Source organism: Nyctereutes procyonoides, unplaced genomic scaffold (assembly GCF_905146905.1).
Source record: "Nyctereutes procyonoides isolate TBG_1078 unplaced genomic scaffold, NYPRO_anot_genome, whole genome shotgun sequence".
Classification (NCBI taxonomy): Eukaryota; Metazoa; Chordata; class Mammalia; order Carnivora; family Canidae; genus Nyctereutes; species Nyctereutes procyonoides.
The window spans coordinates 62,788,024-62,813,904 of NW_026575043.1; the positions used below are offsets into that span (position 1 = coordinate 62,788,024).

The 25,881-nt window shown below is 54.1% G+C and overlaps 1 protein-coding gene across 4 annotated transcripts in view; it reads left to right on the plus strand.

The window, feature by feature from the left end:
* Positions 1-25,881, plus strand: part of ADGRD1 (adhesion G protein-coupled receptor D1) — a 122,452-nt gene that overhangs the window by 43,493 nt on the left and 53,078 nt on the right. For all 4 annotated transcript variants that reach the window (XR_008664064.1, XM_055322321.1, XM_055322323.1 and 1 more), the window contains 2 exons: positions 979-1,054; positions 5,993-6,134. Coding sequence is in view for 3 of the 4 variants with exons in the window: in XM_055322321.1 (XP_055178296.1) it covers positions 979-1,054; positions 5,993-6,134 (218 nt within the window). In the remaining variant the exon portion in view is untranslated. The remainder of the gene's footprint in view (positions 1-978; positions 1,055-5,992; positions 6,135-25,881) is intronic.

Consider the following 25,881-nt stretch of genomic DNA (forward strand, 5'->3'; position numbering starts at 1 on the left):
CACATGGGGGGAACCCCAGAACGGGGGGTGTCTGGAGAAGATGCTAAAGTCTGCCAGCTGCACACATGATCTTTGGGCACCTCATACCACTCAGCTCGGCTGCATGATCTAGAAATCCATGGTTTTTCACACTTAGCAGGGTGGCAGCCTCATGTGCTGTCTCTGTGGCAGCAGAACTTATTGGTCACAAGGACCAACTGGCGGCTGGAATTCTTGATTCAGCCAGTTGCTGGTTGTTACTGAACCTGCCTGTGTTACAGTCTCCTCATCTATAAAACAGGGATAATGTTAGTACTGGACTCATGATATCGTTTCGGGAATTGAATGAGCAAAGCCCAACTACCTGGCACACTGTGAGAGTGATATGATGCTAAGTACATTCCTGAAGTTCTAACGTGTTCACGAATATCCCCGCCGAACTCCAGAAGCCTGTTCACCCCCTCCTTCCCCAAGCGTCCTCTGCTAAGCTAGTGCGGGACACAGCACAGAACATGATTCCTGTCTCAAAGCCATCAGATAGCAGAGGTGGGATATAGTGGAAAGGCAGGAAGGACACCTGTGTGGTCACCACCACTTGTAAATCCCGCACCCGCTGCCTCGCTCAGGTGTTTACAGGGCTGCAGATGCTCACATGACAACAGCAGAGGGGACATGCTCACCCAGAGGACAAGGCTGGACACTGGCGCTGTGTGGCAGATTGCGGGGCCTCTTGCCTTGAGAACCTGTAGCATTCCTGGCGAGGCAGGCTCTCCCAGGAGCCGCAGCATCTGCGTGTCTGGAGTCAGTTCAGGGGAGGTGTGGGTGGTCATTGCCACGGCTGCGTCCAGAGCTGCCGGGTCACAGAGCTGCTCAGGCTCACAGAGAAGCCCTCACTGCCCCCAGGAGCCCCCTGGTTGGAGTATGAGGGGTGGGGCCAGTGGGCTTGGCTGGGGCAGTTCACTGGAGGCTGACAGGTGTTCGGCCCCTTTTCTTCCCTAGCCTGGGTCACCATCGTGGGCCTTCTCTACCATAGGATGCATGATTACCTGGACAACATCCTGCCCGCCAAGACCACGTGAGTGTCTCGGGGTCACACAGCGGGGTCACAGTGGGTCACGGCGGGGAGGAGGTTCAGCGGGCTGACAGGCAGTGGCCTGGGGACCGCGTCGGCAGCCAAGGACCTGTGCCTTCAGCGGTGAGCGCTGCTGCCCACCGTGTGCTTCGGCCGAGGGTAGGGGGCCGGGAGGGCTGCAGGCCATGGCTGAACCCCGGACTGGGACGGGGGTGGGAGAAGTGTTTCTGACCTGCTCGCTGCACCCCCTGCCCATGCGCTCCTCAGTGCTGGCCCCTTTCCGAGCAGGGCTCTCTGCGGAGGCCTGGCGGCTCTGGGGGCTCAGGACCCGGCCGTTTGGGTGCCTCAGGTTCCAAAAGGACAACAGCCTCGTGCCCGAACATGGGCGTGGAAACTCAGGGAGAGCTGTGATTGTCCCACTTGGATCCTGTGCCCATCCTGGCTCCCCAAATCACGGTGGCCAGAGCACCCTGCTCTATCATTGGCTAGGTCTGCTCACGTGGCTCTGTGGACACTGGTGGGGGGGGCTGTGATTGGCCCGTTTGGGTCATGTGCCCATCTGGCCTCACTCATCGTGGTGGCCCTATCACCTTGGTCTCTCACTGGCCGGGTCAGCTCCTGGCCCTTGTGGCCTCACGCTGGGTCAGCTCACCCAGACCACGGGGAGAGGCTGGTCCTCGGAGGGGAAGGGCTCCCCTCTGCCCCTGTCATGGGATCCCCCTTCCCTGGCTGGGCAGGGCCCCTCTTCTAATGCCCTAATGCCTGAACCCGTGAAGGCTGCTGGGTGCAGGTGCCCCTCTTGCCCTGCGCGGTGGGCTCTGGGTGCTGCCATCTGCTGGGGCGATGGAAGCAGCAGCCCTCTGAGCTGCCTCCAGATAAAGGATGGGTTACAAGTGGCTTGTAGTGTGCAGATAGTTGAGCCCGACAGCATGTCCCTAGGGCAGCCCATGCCCCATCGCCCAGATGGTCACAGCCTCTGGGGAGACGGCGGGAAGATGATAGCCACGATGTTGCTGCGGACAGGGTCAGTTGCCCCAGGAGAGCCTGCACTTGGACAGGTGTCCTTATAACCAAAGAAAAGGAACCTGTCACTAACTGTGTGAGTTCCAGAATTCTTTTGGAGAATTGTCGAAGGGAAATGCCATCATCATCACAAGCTAGACAGGCTTTCCCACAAAGGGCCAGATAGTAAATATTCTCATTTTTATGGGCCATAATGTCTGTGTCAAAACTATTCATTCTGCCCTGGGAATGTGAAAGCAACCTCAGATGATACATAAAGGAATGGAAGGGGCTGTGTGCCAATAAAGCTTTATTTATGAGACCACCAGGCAGCCACCCAGGCCTGCATTTGCACATCCTCCTGCTAGATGCCCTGTTGTGTCAGCACTAGCTGGAATGGATGGGGGAAGAGGCTCATCATGGTGAGCCTGCTGATGTATCCTGCTTTGGGGAGTCCAGGGATGTGCTTGAAGCTTGGCAAATAGGACATCCCTCCATCTCAGGGCCTTTTAGCCTCACCTCCCTGCTGTCCTCATTGCCTCAGGTGCCCACAGGGAAGGCTCTCACTCAGGAGGCTCAGAATCTGTGCTGCCATGACCTGGGTCACCGTGGTCTGCTCCTCTTGTCCCTGCAAGTCATGGGCTCTGAGACTCAGACTCTCACAGGCATATGGCCCCCCCTCACAGCCCTCTACCTAGCATGAACACCCCTTGACATGCTCAGTTGGTTTCCCAAAGTCAAAACAGAAATATTTTACAATGATGAGAATGTATTTTTCATGTGTGAAATCATCAGCTAGGGTGAAGTTCTAAGGTCAACACTTAATGCAAAGGTGTCTTATTATCAAAATTAACCTTGAAAAAAAATCATCCAAATAGCTCATCAAGCACAGTCCCTATTATGTGTTGTGTTCTCTCCTGTGGCATTTGGACTGGGACTGGGACAGAATTGACCAACAGTGTTGTAATTAGCAGCACAGAATTGGGTGCTGGGCACCTGGCCTTCTTCTCCCAGCGGGGCCCTTATCAGTGGTGTGAACCTGGGCAGTGCCTGGCTGTGTTTGGCAGTGTGCTCCCCTCTGGATTAGCGATGATGATGGTACTGAAGTGTGAGGCTGTCATGAGCACTAAGTGAGTTAACTGTTTAAACAAAGCTTGGTGCTATTATCACCTCATAAGATGATTGGGCATTCTTGCCATATTGACTGTAAGATAATTGTCAAATTCATGCACAGTTAGGAGTAGATGAGTAGATGAGTAGAATCAGCAGATAGCATGCTGGTGTTCCTGCTCACCTACACAGCTGAGTCCCTTCCCTTTCATGCGCTGTAACCTTCATGCATTTGTGGTTTTTGTAAGAATGAAAGGTGCAGTGGGATTTAATGTCCTCTCAGTCCCCCTTTGGGGTGGGGTGGAGTCAGTGCATGAGTTTAGTGCATGAAGATGGGGGTCAGGGATGGGGTCTCCATCTTTACAGCCAAGCCTTGGGTGGGCCACGCCAGGGGCCCAAGCAATCACTGCCAGGGGCAGCGTCTGAGTGTCCTCGGGTCCTAGGGGGCACTTAGCCAGTCCCTGCTATACCACCTGCACACGGAAGCTCTCACCTGCCCCGTCATGATGAGGACTGCTCAGCTCTTACTGATGGTCATGCTGTGCCAGGCAAGCAACTGGGAATCCAAGCTGGGGAGGGAGTCTAGAGATGCTCCAGGTCTCAGTGTCTTATTGGCAGACTCACATGTGCTTCAGACGAGTAAGTTCGCACAGGTTTTGGCTTGGCTTCCTTCCCTGCACTTGATCGTCTCTGTAGAGTAATGCCAGCCAATCGGTACAGAAGGAATGGCAGGATCAGAAGGACACCATCTTGCAGCCCTACATGTAGTTACCTATCAGGCAAAGGTCACCCCAAAGGAGGACTGAGAGGACATTAAATCCTTTCATTCATTGGGCGTTCATTCCCTTCAGCCAGCTGGCCACTCTCGACATCAACAATGGGACGTGATGTCTTATGTCCCCTGATGTGATGTGGTGGGAGGGAGTTAATGAGGCCCGTGGAATAATCCTACCCCAGCACTTGGTCTGAAGCTCCTCATGAGGAACCAGCAAATGTAAAGGGCCATTTTGCAAAGTGTGGCTGGCACTGCTGAATGCCCATGGCATGATGGAGAAAGAGCTGTGGGCCTGCAAGGATGATCTCCTTAGCAGATGCATGGGCCTCATCGGGACCAGCAGAGCTCGGAGGCAACAGGTGGGGATTGGACATGGCATCACAATACTGAAGCAGTGTCTGATGGTGCTGTGGTATGGTGGGGGCTGTCTCTAGAGTTAAAAGGTACTTGCTGAAGTACTCGGGGGAGAGGTGCCATGAGTGCTTCCTCGGGGCTCAGCAGGAGTGTGTGTGTGTGAGCCTGCCAGTCGCAGCAAATGTGACGGATTGGTAGGGGATAGGGATCTAGGTGAAGAGTGAGTGTCCACTGTCCTCTTTCTAGCAAATTTTCTGTAGGTTTGAGAAGGCGAGGGGCTTGAGTTTAGTTATTAGGTAAAACTAGTCAAGGGAGAAGGAGGCTCGTATACCCAGCCCCCAGAGACCGGGTTAGGTGTTATGAAGGTGGCTCTATGGACGCAAGCACAGGCAGAGGGAGAATCCTGCGCCAGGCTTTGGGGAGCAAGTGGGAGACAAGTGAGGTCCTGATGAGACAAGACAGCAGCAGAGGGCCAGGCGGCCTGTGTGGGCCCAGTGACTCCACATTTCAGGCATCCGAGAGCAGTTTTCCCAAGTCGAAATTCATGCCAACAGACGTTTGCTGAATACTGACTGCGGGGCAGCGAGCAGGGCACGACTTCAGACAGGTGCTCATCCATGGAGTCATACAAGCACTGCACACATGTGCCAGGCCCTGAGCTTGGGCGCTTCCTTGAATCCTGTACCCCATCTTGGCCCTGAGTATCACTTTGACCTTGTAACTGTGTGAGGCAAGGACCGTGTATATCAGGCAGGATTCCTTTGATTGGGTTGTACATGTCGAAAACGTGGCTTAAAGTGTCTTCATGAGAGGGCACTTGGATCATGTAAGCTGCAGGGTATACAGGCACAGTGGCTTCAGGGGCGGCTTGATCCAGCGCCCAGCTGCTGTCACTCAGCTGTCTCTCTTCTTCCTTGGGATGGGCTCCTTTCCCAGTTCATCTCTCCACTCATGGCTGTAAGCCCCTGCCAGGGCCTCCTCCTGCAGGGCAGACACGTAGCAGAGAGATATGAGGGTCCCTGACCCAGCATTTTCTATCTGAGTCCTTTTGCATCTCCTTGGACCTTCCCAGATCACATACTCACCTCTGGACAATCACCATGGCCCGAGGGAGGCCGTGCGCTCCAGGTCCAGACCTGGACAGCAGGGCTTACTCCCCAGCCAGAAGTGAGGCAGGGGGCAGTCACGTGGAGGAGAGTGTGGGCCTTTCTCAGGAGAGTGAATGCACACTGGGTGGCAGAACAGCAGGTGCTCACCACACTACCATTTATCACAGCATTTTATAAACAGGAGGTTAAAGTTCAGACGGGGTGAGTCCCTTACCCAAGGTCACACACGCGGCTGAGCAGGTGAGATTGCTAAGAGTCACACGTGGTGCCTTGATCCTTCTGTTCTTCAAACTCCCTGAGCCATGACTTCTTCTGCTAAATTATCGACTCGGTGAGGTCAAGGGCCCCAGGTTGCCTGGGAAGCTGGCATGCAGCCCAATGATGGAGTCCAGGCAGCACCAGGGGTAGATCCCCCTGTGGGTGCCAGCATCCAACCTTAGAGAGCAGCGTGTACCCCACAAGACAAAGTTCCATCCAAGGAGGATTTCAGTCTCAAAAATCTCAGCCTTAACATTAAGTTCCAAGTCCTGGTTCTGGCTGCGTGCCCCTCCCCACTTCCCCTTTTGTAATGGTGTTTCTTCCATTTCCAAGGATTGCAGAGGCAGCAAATTACAAAAGCCACACACTGTCTGCAGTCAGCTACCTGATTTCTCTGAAGGTGTCCCCGCCGCCCGTGCTCTCCCAGAACCTGTCAGGAGCTCCTCTGGTGACGGTCCAGCTCAGGCACAGATTGGTGAGTGAAAGCGCACGCGCCCTCACTTCCCTGCTTCAGGTCACATAGAGGAAGCCAAGGAACCCGGGGCTGGAGAAAAAACCTCAGATGGCGTGGTGGTGGCCCTTCTGTCTCCTTGGAGGCCTTTCGAGGGGACAGTTCTCACACAGCCGCGGGAAGTCCCTCCGACGGCACGGGGTTGGCCGTGCAGGGTTGACATTGGGTGGAAAGGCTTCGCAGATGTGTGTGTGTGTGTGTGTGTGTTTCTGCTTCATGTAAATGTCCTTCCTGGAGGAGGGGGTGCGGGGTCAGCTCTCACTCATCCAGAGCATAGCCATTAGCAACGTGGGGTGCTGTGTTCTCCACAGGAAACACACTCTGCAGCTGAGGGTAGGTCACGTCTACACTGTTCTGATTGATAAGTTCTTGGTCCTGCTGGATCGTGACTGGAATTCTGTCCATATTTCCTGCATTGCTGTCCGTGGCAAAGAATGACAGGTACACCAGGACACGGATATGCTCTGTCCTTTAAACAACACACCGCTTCTCTTGTGCCAGTATATGCCCCGACTACAGTGTTGATTCAGCACTGAACGCCATGCTTTTCAAGGCATTTATTTAAGAACTCACTGGGGTTTTGGTCGTTGGAGTCATGCTGAAGATATTTCCCTCCAGGATTTTCCATTTTGTTTCATCCATCCCATCCCATCCCACCCTCTAACCTCAACCAAAGACCCCTGCGTACAGGTTCAGGGCTCCTCTCACTTGCCCATGTGGAGGTGCGCTTTCATCCCCTCTCTCTGCTGGGCCTTTCCTACCCACCGGCACACACAGCCCCGGCCCCAGAATGCCTTGCCACACAGCATCTCTCTCTCTCTCTCTCTCTTTAAAAAAAAAAAATCACAAAACATGAAAACAATTTTCAGTTATTGTAAAATATACATACGATTTGCCATCTTAGCCATTCTCAAGTGCAGAGTCCAAGGTCACAAAGCATGTTCACGCTGCTGTGCATCCGTGAGCACAGCCGTCCATCCCCAGACTTGCCCCTGCCTCGGCACCCACAGTCTGCTCTCTGCCACCTTGAATTTGCCTCCTCTGGGGACCTCATGTGAGTGGAATCCTACACTACGTGTCCCTCTGGTTCTGGCTGATTTCACACAGCACCGTGTCCTCGTGGCCTGTCCACATTGTTGCAGGTGCCATAGTTTCCTCCGTGGAAGGCTGAATAACGTTCTGTCTTCGTGTACATGAACTGTGCGTGTTCTGTACCCACCCGCCATGTGTGGATACTGGGTTGCCCCCACCTCCATCAGCAGGGCTGCGGTGAACCTGGGCATGCGGGGATCGCTCCCAGACCCTGTGTTCAGTCTCTCTGGGTGTGGGCCAAGCAGGGGTGCTGCCAGGTCACGAGTCCTAGAGGACACTGTGCTCCTGCCCTCTTTGCATGAAAGCTGCCCTCCTGAGTGCAGAAATGCTCAGAGTGTCCAGAGAGCTTTGGCCCAGCCAGCTCAGGGTTGTTGCCAGTGTGCATTGTCTTTGACATATGGGCAGCACGGGGCCCCATGGAAGCCCGGGCCCCCTCGGTCCCCCTTGGCCCCCTGCCCCTACCTCACTGCTTCCAGGACCCATTCCTCTTGGGGTGCCACCCCTGTACCTGGTGACCTGTCTCCAGTGTCATCTCCTCTACATCCTAACACCACCGCATGCGTATTTACTTCTTTGAATTCACAGAAATGCTGAGATGTCAGTGTTACTGTGTACACATGTCACTGAGGACACAACCCCACAGTGGCCCCAGGGCCTTGACACAAAGCCCCTGTTCTGGCAGGTTTCCGAGCTACAAGTGCCCCGCAGGGCACACTTCCCCTAGGCCTGCCCATCCTCTGTGCTCCTGGCCACCACCCTGCTGCTGCCCTTCCCTCTGGGTCTGAGCCCTCGTGCCATCGTGGGTTCCTGTGTCTGTGTGCCATGTGGGACCTGCTGTGACCTTGTCAGACTGTCCCCTCCCTGGCTCAGTGTCCTTATTCTTACTTAGCTCTGCTGGCCAGGGGCTTCCTGACCTCTGCCTCACTCCATCCCATCCACATGCCCAGACTGACCTTCCAGAAGCTCAGACCAGATGACCCTACTCGCCTATTTAGAATCTTCCAAGTTTCTCTTAAGAATCTAAGCTCTGGGCCTCAGGGGTGGATCTCTGGCCAAGCTTTCCAGTCTCATTTCCGGTGTCAACCTGTCCCTCCAGTGAAGTGGAAGTTCTGGTCTCGGTGTCGGGGCATGCCCTCCTCCTGTCTCCAGACAGACCCCTGCGGGAGCCCTCTAACCCTCCCAGCACCATGACAGAGGACTGTGCATCGCTACCCTGGAGCTGGCCCGTGGCATTCTTGAGCAGCTGCCCTGGGCCTGTTAGGAACCACTGATCCCTTCTTTGCAGTGCCTGGCATTGAACTTTGGTGCAGGGCAGCAGCTCAGTACAGCGGCTGCACTGCAAGTTGGTGACCCCAAGTGAGTAGCCTTGTTCTCGAGCTGTGCTGTCTGTCGTCTGCATTGCTCACGGTGTTCTTTGCACGGAGAGAATGCTCACCCCTGGGGTGGAGGTCCTGCCACAGTGGGAACCTGCTGCCATGCAGGAGGATGAGCCCAGAGGCTGTGGAGGTTTGATGCGGTGCAAGATAGAGATGTTTGTAGCGCTTCTGTGTTGAGGGTATTATCATGTGGCCCAGAGACACTTCGAGTCTACAATCAAGCGCTTATAAATGCAGAGAAGGTCTGTTTTGAAAGACTCTGGAACCTTCATGTGTTTGAGGTTGAGGCTACTCTAGTGAAGGCGGAGACCAGGAATCACAGCGGGTTTCAAGGCCCAGACTGGGCTTGGGGCTGAGGGGTGCCGGCTAGCAGGAGTGCGGGGACGCCGTCCTGAAGCCAGGGTGGAAGGCAGAGCAGGACGGTGAAGGACCACACCTTGGGTTGCCGATGAGGAAGACATGGAGCTCAGGTGCTAGGCTTTGTGGCGTCCAGACACCCAGTGAGTTCACATGGACACATGTACCCACACACACAACTCCCATACCCACCGCTGTTGTGTGGTCAGGCTGGCGTGAGCCCTGGAACTTGCAGAGAGGGAAGAGAATTTGTCCTGTTTATCAGGGCTCCTTCCTTACTGGGGTGCTGCCCCGCCCCCGCCCCTCTGCCTGCTGTCCTGCCGTGCAGCCCCACCCCTCCTGCCCTTCCCCTCTTTCAGAACGGGGCTGACCCACGGCCCAACCCCACAGACCCCTCCTCACCAGTGCCCACAGGCAGCAAGGAGGTAAGCTGGATCACTGCATATCGTTAGATTGTGGTGCTGACGTTTGCGCGTTCCTGGGGGAGCCTGCGCCTGAGGGGCTTGGGCCTGACACCCTCCCGTCACACCCCTTCTGTGCAGCACCCTCCTCTGAGATGCCACCTGATCCAAACTGTACTTTTGGAGGAAGGTTCATTCAAGGGTTTTCCCAGAGAGACTTTTCAACCAATGAGACAAAAACTGAAACATGACCCGGGTGAGCAGGCCCCGCCAGCTGGTATTTCTACTCAGCTAACTTCGGTGAGATGTTGTGCCATCAGTCTACTGCATGACACAGGATTCCTGCATTCGAAGGGATTATCTCCCTGCTGCCTTGGGAAACAAGCTGGGTCAGTTACTGGTCCAGAACCAAGCAAAACTGAAAACACAGAGCCCACCTCCCTGATATTGAGGGGTTTTGCTTTGGGGTCCTCGTGTGTATTGTGGTCCCATATGGGCCTGCGGGTAGGGACCCGGCTCAGACAGACGAGGCAGCCAGTGTGGCCGGGCACCTCTCTGAGTCTTGTTCGGTGTCGCTGTGACTGCGGCTGGAGTTGCGTGTGCGTGTTAGAGTCTGGGGTCCACACCCCACTGTGGTGTTTACTTCCTTCCCTGGTAATCCAGTCAGCCTCTGTCCTGCGGCCCACCCCTGCTGTGCCGATCTGCAGCCGCTGGTGCCTCAGTGCATGTGCTCCTCTGGGTGTCCCGTCCAAGTCTAGGGAGACCGCCAAACTTTAACAGCTCAGACTCCGTGGCCAGGCCGCTGGTTAGAGCCTGTCAAGGGGGATGGGAGCACAAGCAGATACACACCACATGGGAGATATCCCTGAGGACCGAGTGCACAGCTCTCTCGGATGGAGGTGCCGCCATTTTTGACTAAATGTGGGTTGGAATAATGGTGTTCTTGTCAGCCAGCATTGCTCACGGCATTTAATCAGAATCCTAATCTGTAGCTCAGGATCGAACTGTACATTTCCCTGGTCAGTGATGGCGAAAGGCAAGGCTAGAGAGAAGTAGATTCTCTGGAAACTTTGAAAGTCAGGAAAGCAAGATAAGTACCTCAAAGAGCTAAGTGCTGCCAGTTTTTATTGCTGTTGTCTAAAATTCACTCATCAAATGGGCTTTCACCCCATCTGACTGTCTATCCCAAGGACAGACCACGGGTCAGGGTTGTCCTGATGCTGGGAAGGGATTGAGTCCCATGACGGGATGAGTGGTGTTCTGGTGGCAGGACTCTGAAATCCGGCACAAAGGGATGGTCTGCCCCTTGGTGTGTCCTGACATTACCCCTGGTGCAGCGTCCACGATTGGAGCACAGACTGTGCTCTGGCTGTCCGTGGTGAGTTGGCGAGGTTGCCCAGGTGGGGCAGGGTGGGCTCAGAGGCTCAGGCTCAGTGCCTGCCATCCTTGTGTGCGGCGACCAGAACGTCCATACCGGCCCCCCCCCCGCCCCCCCCAACCAGAAGCCCGTGCTGGTTTGGGATAAGAGCAGCATGGAATATTGGTGGCCGTGAAACAACTCCAGGGTGAGACCATTATGGGTAAACATGACGGTATGCTAGTCTTCTGAGAGGCTCATATGTTGGTTCCATAGATACCAGCTCCGTGATGTCGACTGAGCTACCAGCCTGTCTGTGCCTCCCCTTCGTCATATGTGATAATAAACACAGGACTGATAATCCGCACCCTCAGGGCCAGTTAGCTCTTGTTCTGCCCTGGTCTTCTGTGCAGAAACAGAGCTAGCCTTGGCTGACTTTCCAGGATACCTCATAGCTCACAGCACTGAGGGGTCTCAGCCAGAGGCCCTGCGGTGGTTTTGTTACTTCAGCCTCGTGAGGGGTGATGCCCTGTGCTCTGTGCCCATGTCTCCAATCCAAACACAAAGCCCCAGGAGGGAGAGTGAGAGACTGTGGCTAGTAGGTGGCAGGGATGCGGGTGTCGCTCCCCCAAGAGCACACGTGGTGCAGTGTCAGTCTGCAGGAGGTGGGTAAATGGGCAGGAGGCCCGCATGCCAGCACTAATGCCCGTGTGCACTTGACAGCTGCCCCATCCGGTGGGGAGATGCTGCTGTGCAGGCTGTGGGGCACACATACAGAAGTGTGACAGATTCTGGTGTTGAATGAACAAAGTAGAGTTTCTTAGAGACAAAGAAGAGCACTCATCAGAGCCCAAGTGAGGACTGCTGCCCAGGATGCATCACCTTCTCAAAGAAGAGAGCTGAGGCAGGGATGTTTAATACGGGGCAGTGTGTGCTTCTGTGGCTTCAGAAGTCACAAAGTGGTGACTGCGGACATTCCAGAAAATAACAAACTTGACTTTGTGCTTTTAGCGCATGCAAGTTTGCAGGCCTCGGAGGGATGGGAGCTTCAGCAGATTTTTACTCCACTTTGATGTGTTTCTTGGGGGCTATTTGTTCATGATATAGATGTACAGCGAGTGCTCGGGACAGAAATGGAGCCCCTGCTCTGAAGGGTGGGAAGCCCTTCTGACCTGGGAGCACAGGCATGGGGCCCAGCCGGAAACATGGAAGGTTTCCTTTCTCATGAGCAGCCAGATTGCCCTGAGTGTCGGAGACGTCCTGGGCTCGTGGATGGAGGCTTTCTTCCTGAGCGTGGGGCCCTGGGCGCCTTGAGGAGCTGGGACGTCCAGGGCCCACGGCCGTGAGAACGTGGCGCTGGGGGCCTCTGCCTTGGTCCTGCGGCTCACGCTGTGGGATTTGGCTTCCTTGGGGTATTGCCACAACTTGTGATTTTGTGAAGAGAAGCCATAAATCTGGCTTTTAAATTATATCTCTGCATTTGTATTGTTGGCAGCTAATTCACATTCGCCTTTGACATTGTCAACTGAAATATACCTGTGGGTTGAAGTTCGGCCAGTAGGTCACCACTTTGTAAGCTCTATTTTTTTCTTAGCTTTTTATTTGAAATGATTTTAAACTTACAGAAAAATTGCAGGACAGTAGACTTTCAGGTACCACTCATCCCCTTTACCCCAATGCTACTGTTTTAAAGTATAATTGTTGAAGCCAGGAAATGGTGATATTATCTCACCATAGACAGGCTTTGGATTTTGTCAGTTTACCCACTTAGGGCATTTTCCTGTTGAGGATCTGGCTCTTGGGAGCTCCTCCAGCCTGTGGTGGGTCTGCAGCTTCTTTGCCTTCGTGACCTGGTCACTTTGTGGAGCATCCCTCAATTTGGAACAGTGTGATGTCTGCTTAGGATCAGGTTGAGGTTATGGGTCTTTGACAAGGAAAATACAGAAGTGAAATCGGCCCTTTCTTACTATGTCTTGTTCGCCTGTATCAGTTTCCTGTGGCTTCTGTAACAAGGCGCCACAGCTGGGGTGGCTGAGACAGCAGAGGTGTATGCTCACCTCTTTTCCTGGAGGCATGGGGTCCCTGTCCCAGACAAGGTGCTCTGCAGGGTCCAGGTGCACTGTTGAGGTCCAGGTGTGGTGTGGGGTCCAGGGGTGGCACTGGGTCCAGGTCCAGGTGCAGCATGGGGTTGAGGTCCAGATGTGGCACGGGGTCCAGGTACGGCGCAGGGTCCTAGTCCCAGGGTGGCAGGTTGTCTCCTCCCTAGGCCTCCCCTGGGCTACAGGTGCTGTCTTCTGGCTGCGTCCTCAGGGTTTGTGCCCCATGCGCATCTTCGTCCTGCCCTGTTCTCCGCAGGGACTCAGTCTGTGGGACAGGCCCACCTGGTGACCCCACTTCACCTGTCACTTCCACACACAGTCACATCCCACAGTGCGGGGCTCAGGGGCCCCTGTGTGGGTTTGGAGGGACACAGTTCAGCCACGACACAGGCAGTACGAATGGTCTCCGTCGTTGCTTGGCCGGGTGGTGGCTGCTAGGTTTATCCCCTGTGAACTTATGGTTCCTTTTGCAAATTATAAGTCTCTTGTGGAGGGGAGCACAAAACCCCACAGCTCCTTGGTCTCATCATATTTTCACCATGAATTTTACCTCCCTTGGTGTTACTGCTTGCAGGTTGGCACTGTACTGTATGTCCAGAGGCGATTTTCCATTTCCGTTGTTGCTTCTGTGCTTAAGTGGAGTTCTGTTAGAAGGACAGCTTGCTATTTGTGTGCTCAATTACTTATTTATATCAACATGACTCGAGAAGACTTATTTTATTCCATAGGTTGTAAACCAGTGCTACCATATGTATTTTGTTGCTCAGATTATCCCAGCTTTGACCATTCGGAGCCTTTTCCAGTTGGCTTCTGGGTCCTTTGAGATGCCCCTTTATGCTGGAGTCCTTTCTTCCTTTCTGGCATAACAGGTATTCTAGGTTTGTGGAAGCAACCGTTGCTCAAGGAGCCCTGGTTCATTCTGTTGGGGAGTGATGTTTACCAGGGTCCAGATGCTGGGTGCAAGCGTACTCACCAGAGGATGGTCTTTGTTCACATTCTTTTTGTTGTAAGCCATACGCCATGCAGTTAAAATTGTTTTACAGAGTAGGCTGGGCTGGTTTTCTTCCCTTCTGAGTGGCTTTATGATTCCCTGATGATACAGTGATATTTGCCTGTGCCCCCATTCTGGTCAGTCTCAGTGACTGACTTATTTGGGGGTATGTGATGGTAACACTGCATGGTCGTAGGGTGAGATGAGTCCTGCCCTGCTCCGTCTGCACCTCTGCACTTTTGCCGCCTCCCCACCTATACTCTGGAGGTAAGCAGCCCCCCCCCCAACTTCTGGCTCATCCTTCTCTATTCCTTTAGTGCTGAGTGAATGGACCCGTGTGTTTTCTCACTGCTCCTGCTCCCATGAAAGGGAGCATGCTATAGAAACTCTTCTACATGTTGCAATTTTTGCTTCATGGGGAATCCTGGAAATTGCTGTAAGCCGCCTCTTTTACAGCTGTGTAGTATTCCACTGTGTGGCTTTCTTCAACCATCTTGGGGTCGGTTTGGCTCCTCTGCTGCATCTAGGCATTTGTGCGGTAAAGGAACCTGCCCCTTCCTTTGGGGAGTGGCCAGGCCTTTTGCAAATGAGCCCTCTCAGGCCTGCCCCTTCCCTCCCTTGTTGCTGCCCTCTGGCAGCATTCAGGGATGGTGGAGTGACAGACTTGAGAGAGAAGGTGGAGACACTTGGTCTCTACAAGTCAGCTAACTCTGAGATGAGCGCTTCTGGCCCAGTTCCATCCCCTCCACCTCTCTTGAGATCCACATGTGTGTTTAATTCACCTTTGAAGATGTGACATTATGAACTGTCAACCACAGGTAATAAGGAATGGATGCTCAATATCTCACCATGGTTTGGGGAGCGGTGAAGCCTAGAATTAGCTGCCCCTGAAGGAGAGGCTGGGAAGCAGTGGGTGTGGACGGCTCTGCTGGGCTGCGTGGGCCTGGGCTCAGTGTGACCTGGGTCCTGGTAGATGTCAGAGGGGGCAGTGGCTTTCAGGGAGATTGAAAGCCACTGGGGCACCACTCAAGATGCTACATGCAAGAAACTAAGGAGAGAGTATTTGGAGAGGCAGAAAGGTGTCTCTTTGTTCTAGAAGGCTCGGGGCAGGGCCTTTGTGATGTTTCTTGCTGGCCCGTGACAGTCTCTTGCCACAGTAGCATCAGGATGGACCCAGAAATCCCTGGGTGGCGCAGCGGTTTGGCGCCTGCCTTTGGCCCAGGGCGCGATCCTGGAGACCCGGGATCGAATCCCACGTCGGGCTCCCGGTGCATGGAGCCTGCTTCTCCCTCTGCCTGTGTCTCTGCCTCTCTCTCTCTGTGTGTGTGACTATCATAAATAAATAAGTTAAAAAAAAAAAAAGGATGGACCCAGAAGACAGTGTGAGTGAGCATGGAGCAGGGCCAGCTGTCCTCAGACTCTTCCCGCATCCCCGCAGCATTCAGCGCTCCGGCTCTGCTGGTCTGGATCTGGTGCCCTGGGCAGCAGTGCTGGTGTTCCATAGGCGGCTGCGTCTGTGTCTGCTGTGAAGTTAGAAGGTGCCAGTTTCAAAACCAGAGAAAAAGAAAGGGTGTATTAAAATGCAGTCCCTGTTTTAATGTTTGGTTACTGTAGTTATTTTTAAAAGGGAAAGATTTTGAGCAAAGAATCCCATCTTGAGGAGGGGCAGAGAGGAATTTTTATCATACCCAAAGAGGATGCTAATTGAGGCTTGTCTTCGCCAAGCGTTCTCTAGGGTTTTGGGGCTTTTTCTTTTGAAGGTTGCTTTTGCATTTCTGAGGATGTTTTTGGAGGCAGGCTTTTTTGAATTAAAATGATTCATCTGATGGGAAGCATTTTTCAAGGCCTTCACCCACAGGCTGTGTGGGGTGAGCAGAGAAGAAACACGGGGCGTGCAGACTGTCTCCCCGACTCCGCAGGGGAGGTGGGGGAGGCGTGGTGTGGAGGCTGCAGCATGTTTATTCCAACGTCGGGACCAAGGCCTGAGGCCCAGGGTTGAGGCACAGAATGCGGTGTGGACTCAGAGGGCTCTCCAAGGGACAGTGGTAGCTGGCCCAGCCCAGGCCTATCGTGGAAGTCCCTTAGAGGATAGCTCATTAACCACTCCCCCCCCCCCCCCCCGCTCAGGGTGCTCAGTCTGTAGCCCAGTGCACCTCGGGGTGCTGCTGGTTACTCTGGATGGTCCTGCTGCAGAGGACAGGTGGGAACAGGAGGCCGGCAAGCCCCGGCTGTGTTCAGGCCCCGGGCTCTGGGGCGTGCACAATGAGGACCCGGCGGGGGGCGGGGGAGCGCATGTCTTGTCTGGGGCTGCCATGGCCTTGGGCCCTCCAGTGCCCTCCAGGGGGCTCACTGGATGTGTTAAGCATTCCCTTCTGAGCCTGGCAGAAGTCTCTCCTCCCAAAGCGCCTGCTTTGCCGTCGGGGGTGGGGGGGGTCGTTGGTCACTGAGGGTCTGCCTGCCTGCATCTGGTCCACCAGGGCGGATCAGCACCAGGAGCGGTGTCCGCAGGGGCCTCCGAGGGACACTGAGTCCTCTGGCGCCCACGTGCCTGTGAGCAGAACAAGGCTCAGATACACTCAGGCACAGGGTGGAGTCTGAGCTTCAACCTCTGGAATTTGCTTGTCTTCTGGGCATGGATCTCCCAACTCAAAGGGCTCTAGGTTCTTTTGCTCCCCGTCATGTTGTAAGAATTCAGAATTTGTCTTGTCAGGGCTTCCCTGCTGCGGTGCTGTTGTTTCTGTGCATTCCGGGGGTTGAACAGCTTCCCTGGCCTCTATCCCTCTGAAGCCAGCGGCACCCCCGCCCCCGTATGGCAGCCACTTATGTCTCCAGACCATGTGGGGACTGCCTGGGGCTCCTGGGGAGTGGAGCTGGGGGTCCTCCTGCTGGGGCCTGCATGACTGTACACAGTAAGCTCGTGGCTCAGCGCTGCTGCCTGTGGTTTGGCTCTTTCTGGGTGTGGACTGTGAGAGTCGCTTCTATGCTGCTTAAATTGTAACATTCAGAACCAGATGTAAGAGAAGTGCAGGCAAGTGGGTCGACTTCACTCTGGGGCCCAAACTCTCCTGGCAGGTTGTGTGCAGCTGTTACTTCTCTAGGGTTCGTTGTGAGTGGGACAAACACTTCATTGTCTTTTTATGGTCACTCTTTGGTGCATTAGGGACCTAGAATATTCCTACCCTGCAGACTACGATGGGAACTGAGGTGCCCACATAAACACGACATACCCATATACACAGGTACATGCTGATAGGCACACATGCAGTCACATACATACACATGCAGGCACACACATGCACACACACACCTCTGTACACACAGGCGCACATACACATGTACATACAGGCCCACATACATGCACACATGTGCCCATACAGACACATGTGCATATGTAGCATCATTGAAATCCCACCAGCCAGCAATGACCAATGTTAACATTTTGATGTGCTTCCCTCAGCAGATACACTTGTGTGCTCTACACATAATTTCTTGTAAGTGGGGTACCCTCCATGCTGTATTATGCCTCCGTTTTTTTCATTTAACATGTGTGTGTTTCTGTGCCAATAGTTGAAGACCATAGGTCATTTTCATGGCTGCATTGCAGTCTCTTTATCACCGTTCTGTGGCTACATGTTGTTTGTTCCATGTTTTCATGATCATAAACAATGCCGTAACGAGCCACCATGTTCCTGTTCAGTTATCACTTTAGGAAAACATCTTAGGGCGGCTCCATTAAAGCCTGCACATTGTCCTTCTACTTTACAGTTTATTGTGGGTGTTTAAGGCAGGTCTGTGTTGGTTCGAGAACATGTGTTACAGCTGGAGTTCATACTCTCCAGACCTGGCTTCTCTCCCCACAGTTTTGAAAGTAGGTGTTAGGGAAGTACAGTAAGCTTAGGCAAATGTGTGTGCATGAGTGTGTGGCATGGTGAACACATGGTGAGATCACCCCCGCCCCACCAAGGACCCCTCCCAGAAGGCCCCATCAGTCTGACATGGGTGGGATGATGGCACTCCTCAAGCACTGCGTGCCTTTTGGTAACAGTGCACATGCATTTCTGCTTGGTGTGAGCTGGGGAATGGAACTGCCAGCTCCTAGGGCACGTGTGTATTCAACCTGAGTAGGAAATGCCAAGCCAGCTTCCAGAGTGGATGCTGGTTTAGCCCTGACCATCGACATATGACAGTCCCAGTGGCCAGCATCTGGTGTGTCTGTCGTTTCTAGCTTATTTGTTCTGGTGGCTCTTGGTGTCTCATTTTGGTTTTTATTTGCTTTGCCCTGGCAACTACTGAAGTTGGCTACCTTTTGATATGTTTATTGAACATCCTGATGTCCCTTTTTTGTCTCTCCTGTTCAAGTCTTTTTTTTTTTAATTTTTATTTATTTATGATAGTCACACACAGAGAGAGAGAGAAAGAGGCAGAGACATAGGCAGAGGGAGAAGCAGGCTCCATGCACTGGGAGCCCGACAGGGGATTCGATCCTGGGTCTCCAAGATCACGCCCTGGGCCAAAGGCAGGCGCTAAACCACTGCGCCACCCAGGGATCCCTCCTGTTCAAGTCTTTTGCCTATTTTCCTGTTGGGTGGTCTGCTTTTGTTCTCTTATTGATTTTTTAGGAGTTCTTTACATATTGGGTGGAGTCATTTGTTGGATATGTGATTCGCAAATATCTTTTTCACCTGGGTCTTGCCTGTTTACTCTTGGGGCTTCTCCTGGTGAGCCACAGCCTTGATCTGTATGCAATATGATGCACTGAGCTCCTCTTCATGCTGCATGTTCCTTGTGCTCTCACAGCAATCCGCACCCCACCCATGGTCTTGTGGCTACCTAAAGCTTCACTGTTTTCTAGCACTTCTCTGACTGTCCCCATGTGTTCTGTGAAGCAGGGTCGGGCCTTCATTCTCCAGGAAGGTCAGCGTCCTCTCCACAGCAGGGTCACCTTGCCATAAATCAAGTGACCATGTCTGTGTGGCTGTGTCTCTGGACTCTGTTCCTGCTTCTTGTCTGTTTATTCTGCTGCCTGTGTCTGCTGTCCTAAATGCCACAGCCTTCCAACAGGCCCTGCCACCTGCTCAGGGCCCTGGCTTCGTTCTTCCAGGCTGCCTTGGCCATTTTGAGTGAGATACCCATTTTAATATTTGATACCCATTGCCAACTGCCCTTCAGGAGCTTGTAGTGATGTGTCCTGCCACCAGAGGGGCTTGTTGGCACCCCACCCCCCCCCCCCAGGGCTGCAAATTCCAGCAGGCACAAAGTTGCATCATGCTGGTGTCTTTTTAGTTTGCAGTTTTAATTTTTATTTGTTTCCTCACTGGCTTCCAAGTTCTTCCTGCCTGTGGCATCATCTACCAGCCTTGTTTCTTATTCTGACTACTTTGGCCATATGCAAGTCAGAATTGTTTGTGTTGTCGGGTATGTCCACTATTTCTCCAGAAGAAGGGTGCACTAACTAGTTTCCTATTGCTGCTGTAACAATTTACCACAACGTGCATGGTTTGGAACAACATGGCCTTTACTATCCTGCAGTCAGGAGGTCAGACCTCTGAGGTTAGTGGGGCTAACACCAGCATCAGCGGGTCTGTGCTCCTTCTGGAGGCCCCAGAGGAAAATGTTTCCCTGCCTCTTGCTGCTCCTCGACGCACTAGGTTCTGCATCCAGAGCTAGTGGCACAGCATCTTCAAACCTGTCTTCCTGACCCCACTTTCATAGTGACGCCTCCATCTCTGATGTGACCCTCTGCTTCCCTCTTGAAAGGACCCTGATGGATCATCTGAATAACCTCTCCGCCTCCAGATCTTTAACTTAAGCCCAAGAACAAAATCCCTTTTGCCATGTAAGGAACATCCTCAGGTTCTGGGTATCTTTGGGGGGACAGGCACTGTGTTGGATACTGCAGATTAGCAGGAAGCCCCTTGCAGATCCACGCTGTCCCAATCCTTGGGGCAGGTGGTCAGACTTGTGAGTGTGCACAGCCACCACTGCAAGATGGGCACCGTCCCCCCTGAGACTTTTTGCATCCAACCCTCCTCACTCTGATGGATGTGACAGGAGACAGGGACTGATAAACGTTGGCAGGGTGTTATCTATCCCTTTTCCGCCCAGGCTGGGCCTGATGTGGACACTGTCCAGTTGCTTGTCAAGGGCTGGGATGTGCAGTGGCATCCTACATCCTAAGGAACAAGTAGTCTGCCCACTTCAGTGAGACAGCAGAGTGCTCTCCCCTGGCATGTGTGGCCACACATGGCTGCTGGACAGCTTGACATGTGGCAGCTACGGTGTGTCTCCATGAGGCAGAGAAGAAACAGGGGACACCAGTTATTTTACCCTTGTCTCCAAGCCCAGCCCTTAAGTAAGCAGGAGTTTGCTGAACCCAGAGGGTCTGTTGTGTCCAGAGAAGTTGGTGATGGTGTGGTTCAGGGGCAGGTGCAGCCACCAGGTGCCTGGCATCCCGAACAGTGTCCTAACTGCTGCTATCCTCCTGGGAGGTACTGCAGGGGGTCATGGGGACAAGCCAGAATGCTCATTACTCAAGCTGTCTGTCCACACCCAAGGCTAAGCACCAGCCAAGACCTCGTCCCCCTGGTGGATCCACCTGTAGTCTGCATAGCTCCTCTGGGGGAAGAGGCTGAGGTTCACGTTTGCTGATTTATGCCTTTCTGGACCATTCCCTGGTCTCGCTGCCTTGCAGCACAGTGTCATCGGGTCTGGACATCTGACGGCAGAGCCATCGAAAACCCTTGACTGTTCTGTTGGGCCCAGCTTCATTTCCTCCAGGATCTGAGTCTGCAGGGCCCAGGGGGGTGTTATGGGTCCAGGTAGACCATGCAGCGGGGCTGCTTTGACCCGTCCTTAAGGTGACTCGCCTCACAACTCACATGTTTTCTTCAGTACCCCTCTGCCCCTCCTGCCCCTGACCATTTTCATGCACCTACCTGTCAGGTTTATTCCCACCTGCTTGTTGTGCTCTACCAGGTAGGGTCTTAGCAAATGCCAGCCTTCCTGGGTCACCTGCCTTGATGCCTGCCCCCCTGACACAAGACGCTAGTAGTTTAGTGGGGGCCCCATTTCCTTGCTCTGCCATTGGTCTTCCCCAGCCCACCAGGCCCACCTCTGTAGAGCTCTGGGACTTGGGTCTGGGGATGAGGTCTGGGCACTGACTCCCTGTCCCCACAGAGACCTTGGCTCCTCATGCCCAGTGAGCCAGCTTCCTTCCAAACATGTGCTTATTCCCCACCCCCACCAACTTGTGTGGAGCAGGTGAAGCCATTCTAGCCACTCCTCCATGAGCTGCCACTTGGGCAGGTTGCCTCAGAAAATGGCCCCCGAGTGGCCTCTTTCCTGCCGCAGATGGTCCTTCTGGTCCCAGTTTCCTACCGTCTGACTCACAGAGACAGGTGATGTTTCTCTCCAGATGCAGCTCTTCAGGCACTGGCCATAGGAGCTTCCCCGAGGAGCCAGGCGCCAGCAGGGACATGCACCAGCGCTGAGCCCTGCTGGAGTGGCCCATGCTGGCAGGTAGCAGTCCCGCACCCAGGGGGCCGGCAGAACTCGGCTCTCTTCAGAGAGAGTCCCACAGGTGCATCCTCAGTGTCTGAGTTGCGGCTCATCCCTGGTCCTCCAGTGGCTTCTAACACTTACCTGGGCATTCGCCCTGGTAGCAGGTTCCCCACCTGTTTGGTTCTCTGAAGAGGGACTTGAGGCCTCAGCTGGAACTCCCAGCTGTGCTGCTGTGAGCCTGCTGTGAGGGACGGCAGCCGGGGTTTGGTGGGGTCATGTGCACGCTGCCACAGGGGTCACATACATGTGGTTTGTCAGGTTTCCCAGTGGTCTCTCCTTCCTTCTGCCGCCCTGGACGTATGTGTAGTCAAGAAACACAGAGACCCTCACAGCAGCTACTTCATCTGCTGGCAGTCATGCTCCTACCCAAATAAGTGATGGTGCGTTCCCACCAGCCCACGAGCTCCGCCGTGCTGGAGGTCTGTGCAGAGCAGTGCCAGATGGGGGTGCCTGCCTTGGGCCCTGGCTGCCATAGAAGCCCCTGACAACAGGGAGATGGGTGGGGCTGTGGCTTGTGTCCCCCGTGGCCAAGTCCAGTTGGAGCTGATTTTCAGTTTTGTGAGGTAGGGGCTGGGGTGGGCAGGGAGGAGTCTGGGAGACAGAGCTTCCAAAGCTGGCTTTGCCCTCAGCTGATTTCATCTTGATTGCAGTTGTGGTGACATGGGTAACATGCACGTTTCATCACTCCCTTGGCCCCATGTGCCCATCTCAGCCCCCTGTACCACCTTCCCCACCTCCCCTGCTCCAGCGACAGGGTCTGTGCACGTGCTGTTCCCTCTGTCTGGCGTCTTCTTCCTGCTGCCCTTCCCGGCCCCTCAGGATACACCCCCACTCCCTGTCTCAGCTCTGCTGTCAGTCCTGGATGAGATGGACATCACTGTTGTTTCCCGTTTCGGGTGGTGCTGTGCATCTCGCGTGGTTGTTTTGTGAAGGTTTATCTTTTCCACCAGCCTCTACCCTGTGCACGTCATTGCTTGTCAGGCTGTGCACAGGGTGTGGCACTCAGGAGACCCCTGATGACGGGGACTGTGAACAAGGAGAGCACAGTGACATCCTCCAGATGACACAGCCAAGCATCGGGGCTGCAGCTCGGGGGGGTCTGTGAAGCTCCATGTTCACGTGCCAGTGGGACACGCCTGTCTGTGGCATAAGTTCAGACGTCACCTGCGTCTCAAACTTGCTCTGCTTTCTGCCCCTGCAGGCAAACTTCCCCATGCCGAACAATGAGCTTTTCTGCAGATGGTCAATGGGACGGGGCTTGTGGCTGGCCCCCAAATATGACACACACTTGGTCGTTCTGACACTTGAGATTAGAAACTGTGGCAGCCTGTCTCTGAAACAGTGTGCCGCTATTATTATGTTTGGAAGAAACTGTAACTTTTTTAAAAAAAAATGTATTTACTTATTTTAGAGAGAGGGAGAGAGAGCAGGGGAGGGGCAGAAGGAGAGAATCTCCAGCAGATAACCCACTGAGTGCAGTATGATGCGGGGCTTGATCTCATGACCCCGAGATCATGACCTGAACCTAAGCCAGGAGTTGGACACTTAACCAACTGAGCCACCCCAGAAGAAACCATGCCAGAACAACATTGACAGAAGTCAAAATAAAAGAAGAACATACCCATTTTCCATATATCTCTCAATCCCTTACACATGTGTGAGCATGTCACCTGTCAGGGTTACAACACAGGGAAAATACTTATATACATGAGAAAGCTTGAGTGAGGGGAGGGGCAGAGGAAGAAGCAGACTCCCTGCTAAGCAGGGAGCCCAACGATGTGGGGCTTGATCCCAGGACCATGAGGTCATGACCTGAGCTGAAGGTTGACACTCCAGCGACTGAACCACCAGGCACCCCACCTCATTCCCCTTCTTGTTCACTGGCATAAACACAGCAAAGCCTACGGTGGGCTTTGCAGATGGGCCAGCATGGGGGGTTTGAGCTGCAAGTGGCTGGGCCAGGCCGAGGAGGGACATGTGGGGAGCCCCCCCACCACATCCTGGTGGCAGCTCGTGTGCAGCCTGGCAGGGCCCCGATTCCTCTGTTTGAACTTTAAAATCTCTTGGAAACATGTCCCCAAGCCCATGCTGATGGACTAAAGTGACCTGGCACCTTGCCTCATGCCCCACACACAGACCAGGATCTTGGGATGGCTGGTAGTGGGTAGGCGTGCTCAGACCTGAGCAGGCGGGGTTCTCTCCCAATTCCGATCCCACTTACTCTGTCTGTTGGGTGTTGTCTCTCTTATTTGGCATCTGAGAGTATAGGGGTGGTTCATGGACAGCTCACATATTTTCTAAACTAGAGTTGACAAGTTTTCTGGTTTTTTTTTTGTTGTTGTTATTGTTTTTTAGAGAATCAATACTTTTTGTGAAGTATGCAGTTTAAAAAAATTTTTGAACACGGTTCAGGCCACATCAAACACATGTGGGGATCCGGTTCAGCCAGCCAGCTGCATGATTGCTGTTCCTTCAGATTTTTCCAGACGTTTGCCTGGAGAGGACACAAAGTCAACTAGTAGTGAGGCTTGTGGGTGAAGTTTGGGGGAAGGTGCTCATCTCCACGTGGCCACCAGGGCTTGGACCGAGGTGGGAATATGGATGTGCAGGTCCAGGGCAGGTGACAGGTGGGAGAGGTTAGCATTAGGATGCCTGGAAGGACAGCGGTCAGACGGTGGTGGAGGGGAAGGTCAGCTCAGGCCCCCATCAGGGGTGAGCCTGCCTGCCCAGGAGGGTGGACATCACGTCCATGGATTCCCCACTCCCATGATCCTGATGTAGACAGCAGTGGGGGACACTTCCTGAGTCTGGCACTAGCAGAGCTGCCCACGAGGGCAGGAGGCTACTGCTGCCACCCAGGACTGGCCAGCGGAGCACATTCTTTCTCCTCCCTGACGGAGGCCACACAACAGAGGGACTGGGCCTGCCATCCTCAGGTGGCCCCTGAAGTGGCCGTAGATGAGACGTGTTGGTGGGACATGCTCCTGCCTGGCCTGAGTCCCAGGTGACCAGAGACCAGGTGACCTTCCTCTGCTTTGATGAGAGCTGCAGCCAATCCTTGACCTTGCAGCCAGGAGAAAACTGGACCTGGCAGGGGGACCCGACCCTACTGACCGGGCAACCTTGAAGGCGCATACATCCTATTGTCTGGGCTGCCCATTTTCCCAGAGGGGCTGCTTTTATGTGACATTTCCTGATTCTCACATTGCCACACATGAACGGGATGTGACTGACAGCACGCAGGTGGATAGGGCACATGCTGGGGCCTCATGTGGTATAGGGGGCAGGGGACCCATGCTTAGGGCAGGGGGAGGTCGAGGTAAGGTCAGGGGAAGAGCCACCGTTCCCCTCAGGTCCCTGGAGCTGCGAGTCCCCAGGGGGCCCAGAGTTGGCTGAGTGCAACCTTGGCATTCTTTCCCTGCCTGTGGGAGGTGGCACAGCAACCCTGTGGGGAGCCCCCATCCCAAGGGACCCGCACAGCAAAAGTATCTGCTTTGGTCTCTGGGAGGCCGGGAAGGAGAAAGTCCAGCCCAGCCTGAGCTGAGGGTCTCCGACTGGTGGTCCGATGATGGCTGAGGCCACGCCAGCTGTGTCTGGAAAGAAAGAAGCAAAACAAGGATGCCTGTGTCCTCACTCCCAGCAGAGATTCCAGCCCAGGGACAGCCCAGCACATCTGGCCTGGCAACCTGCTGTTTCTGCAGCTTCTCCCCTGGCGCTCCCACCGTGAGCACCCTGAGCCCATCCAGCCAGCCAAGGGAGTATCTGGGTGTGGGCAGGAGTGCTTGTTGGGCAGAAGGCTGCCTCTCCCCTGGGGTCAAAGACCTTTTCCTGCTTTTGCATCATGACTTTGTTGCAAACATTTTAAAGTCTGGAGATTTCACGTAAAAACCGGAATTTCTCTCTGTTTCTCCCTTGGGAAATGGAGGCTCTGAGAATGCAGAGTGACTCACACCTGAACTACCAACTGCTGGGATCTGTGGCGACCCCTGTTTGGGGAGCCCATGTTTTAGATCTGTGATGTGATTGCCTCTGGGGGAAGGCTCTGTGGTGGCTGTGCTGGCTTCCCAGTGTTGTTGCTCATCTGATGGGGATTTGGAGTCAGTGGTCGGCAGGACATGGACCGCGGGTGAGGACATGGGTGGCGGGTAGTTGTCACCATGGCTTCCCTCCATCTGCCCCCTCCTTCATCCCCTTCCTTCTCTGCAGCTGCTGTCCTTCCTCAGGTAAGGGTACAGCAGTAAGCAGTAATACCCTTAAGCCCACGTGTTTAGTGTACGTTTCTCAAATACATGTGAAAACAGGTGTTATAATGAAACAGAGTGTGCCCGTTTCTCTCAGTCATGTGGATCTAAAGTCATCTTGCAGTCTGTGGGGTGGGCAGCTGGCCCCAGGGGAAATGGTGCATGAACCAGCAGGGGTTTGGAGTCAGACAACTCAAGCCCCTGGTGTAGTCCTGGACACGCTCTGAGACTTGGGGT